The sequence below is a fragment of the Octodon degus genome, unplaced genomic scaffold, assembly GCF_000260255.1.
Source record: "Octodon degus isolate 3935 unplaced genomic scaffold, OctDeg1.0 scaffold00088, whole genome shotgun sequence".
In the NCBI taxonomy this organism is placed as follows: domain Eukaryota; kingdom Metazoa; phylum Chordata; class Mammalia; order Rodentia; family Octodontidae; genus Octodon; species Octodon degus.
In genome coordinates, this window is record NW_004524664.1 from 3158348 (window position 1) to 3161757 (window position 3410).

The window sequence follows — 3410 nt, forward strand, 5'->3', positions numbered from 1 at the left end:
CTAAGTATAAAATTCAAAGAGGACAGATCTTTTCTTTCAGTCCTTTAATTATTCTCATTTCTTACACACTTTGTCCCTTTTTTATTTCTAATATGGAATAAGGTGCTATTTAATTTTGTTTTTCCATAGCTAATATTTTTATGTATGTGCTTTAATGATTTTTTTCTTTACAATAAGTTTTGGACATTTCAATTTTGTGTATCTTGGTATAATTTTATTTAAACTTCTTGTGCTAAGGTTCATTTTTCTTGGAAATATGGTATTATAAGTTGAAATAAATTCAGAAATTTTAAATCTTTAAATATTTATTGCCTACTTCTGTCTACTTTGAGAGCTCTAATTATATAAATATAAGTTTCTTGGTTTTGACAGTGAACTATTATGACTGATCTATAAATTCCTTCTTTGTTTTTATTTTGGATAATTTTTATTGTTATGCTCATTTATATTTGTAAATAATTTATTTTCAATTTTCAATCTATTAAAAAATTAAAATAAAAAATAATTTTAAAAAATATCAGAAACTTAGTTATTATGCACCGCATGCCATGTAAGGTGCTCCCATCTATTAAGGCTATTTTTGTCACCTCTTTATAAAATGATCATAACTTACATACACATATTCAGAGCTTAATTATTTTTCTGATGAATAAAGTTAATAAAATGCATTTGAAGGATAGAATTCTGAAGTCTATGTGATTTTATCCATAAGTTTCTGAGTAACAAAAAGTTCTAGGTCTTACATTAATTAGAGGACTACAACTAAGGATCAGGTAATTTAGTTATAAAGAGTTCAAAACTCTAGAAAGGACAGTGTAAGCTATTGAAATAGTGAATTGTATTAATGATGCAATAAAATATTTATTAAATTTTTGCATAGTGGTCATTTTATGGTGAAATAACTGTCAAAATGTCTCTATTTGTTTTGATAATGTGGGACATAAGTGTAGGTCACTGTATATGTATGCTCATATATAAAGGTTTCCTATTGATATGAGATTTGAAAAGGTAATTTTTTGTTTAAGAGAGTTTGTTTCTTTTTTCAGAGTGATTTAACAATTTCTTGAGGGCTGCACCTTTAGATTGTCACACTGTCAAAAGGTATATACAGTGTATGGCATAAGTAGGATAGAAATGCACATACAAATAAAATCTTAAGACTATTTTAAATATTCATTTAAATGTTTCAAATATTTAGTGAGTAACTATATGGAAATATTACCCAAAAGCTACAATTAGGGGGTATTCTTACTGTTGTTATTTATTTCTGTAGTACAAATAATCATTTCCACATTAAAATTTGATACTTTTCATAAGGCAATTTTTTTATTAATTTAGATTTGCAACAATTTTCAAAGGTGTCATTGTTTCAAAGGATTTTACCCTCCTGAATGCCAAATAAGGAAAGGAGAATTTGGAAGCATTGATGATGGCCATGTGATTAAACCAGGTTAATATATTTAAATAGCATTAATTAAAATACATGAATGAATAAATTATAGATTTCTAAGTATATTAAAAAGCAATTGATGCCAACGAACATGACTTCATTTTTAAAAAGTGACTGAATGAGTTTATATGATTCTTTCTATAATAGCACTGACATTGGCAACTAAAGAAAAATTGTGTACAGTGTCAGAAAATTTCAAAAGTTGAAATGGCATTGTGTATAATTTGACCAGTAAGTTTAAATAGTTCATTAGATTATTTCAAATACTCCTACTTTAAAATAGTGTCAGCAGTCATTTATATATGGAACTAACTCCTCTGGAATCATTCATTTCGACTTCTTATTGTCTTCATAATTGATTTTCTTTCTCTCATTATAAGGAGTCCACGCTGATCTTTTGAAATATCCTCTTTGCCCCTTACCCCTTTTGATCTTATACTATTGAGGTCAAATTAATGTGGATGAGACTGGCAAAGTTATGGGATATCCTTTGTTTCACTAGGTATTGACTCTTTGGAAGACAGTATAAATTAGTTGGGCTGTCCACTCTTCCTGCCTTCCTTATGGGCCTTAGAAAGCAGTTATGAAAGTCTTGGGCACAGTTTTGTGTGGTAGGATGTTATGAGGCTATGTACTGTTTATAAACAACATACAATAACATCAAACCATGTATCAAGCTAAAAGAAAAGCATGATGATCTAAGATAAGTTATATGTGAGATATTATATGAATAAATTATTTTTAAATAATGAAAAGTAAATGCTTATTTGAATTACATATTTTTATGTATTCTTCACTATTCAGCTGCATAGATGTCATTTAAGTAAAGCAACTGGAGTGATTAACTATTGGTTGATAGTATATTATAGTACAACTAATTAAACAAATGATATTTCTAAGAAAATTATAATAGTGTTTTATATTAAAAAACAGAAACTCTCATGATGTAGCAATTTAACTTAAAAGCAATTCATTAACAGATATTTAAATTATATAAGCTATATTGTTATACATTCTTAGGGTACTATAAATAAATGTTAGAATTTCAGACGACATAAATAAAAAAGGAGTCATTAGATGTTCATTAATATTGATGATCCTTTTAATATATAGTAAAAATCACATGCTTCCATTTGTATTATGATACAATCAGATATCTTCAACTTTTGTGTTTCATGTTATAATTACACTTCTCTGAGCTGTCTATACCATTTAAGATATCATCTATATATTGTATTATACATATAGTAAAAAGCTACAGGGCAAAGTCAACTGCACAATGAATTTCTTATTCCACATCTTAAAATAAGATTTTGCCAGGTGTGTTGGTGCATACCTGTAATCACAGCCCTGAATAAGCTGAGACAGCCAGATCACTATGAGTCCGAGCTGCATAGCAATACCCTGTACCAAATAAATAAATGATTTTTAATACTTTATTGAGAAACAAACATGAATCAGACAGTTTCACAACCGATTACTGGCACATTTTCAATAATTAATATATTGCATATTGTTGTCTTAGTGGTTATTCATTGTACAAGATGCAGACATGATATCCTGTCTCAAACACTATTATAATAAACCTTTATATTCATTGGATTAAGACAATGGAGCTGTATATCTATCCTAAATATTTTGAGTATTAAGATACAAAAGGGTCATTCATTTCTATGCCACGTTTTTGGTAAAGTTTGTCAGAGAAGGGCATTACATTGTCATATAAATATTATAGATGCTTGAATTCAGCAGAATCTCCCAATATAATCCAGTAATCCATAATAGTAATGAGTTTTCTGTAAGAATGGCAATGTCCAAAGTTGTTGACTTGAGCTTTTTATACCTCAGCATATTAATGTGGCTTTACTTTTTATACTTTGTTTTCATAATTTTCTGCTGGATGGTTAAGGCTAAGATAAAGCAATACTTATGTAACAAGGAATGTGATTTCTGTATCTGA

At 28.2% G+C, this 3410-nt stretch overlaps 1 protein-coding gene across 1 annotated transcript in view; it reads left to right on the top strand.

Moving 5' to 3' along the window:
* Positions 1–1455, top strand: part of LOC101573891 (disintegrin and metalloproteinase domain-containing protein 5-like) — a 91837-nt gene extending 90382 nt beyond the window's left edge. The window contains exon 18 of the mRNA XM_012516009.2: positions 1339–1455. Within this exon, the coding sequence (XP_012371463.1) occupies positions 1339–1455 (117 nt within the window). The remainder of the gene's footprint in view (positions 1–1338) is intronic.
* Positions 1456–3410: the final 1955 nt, after the last annotated feature.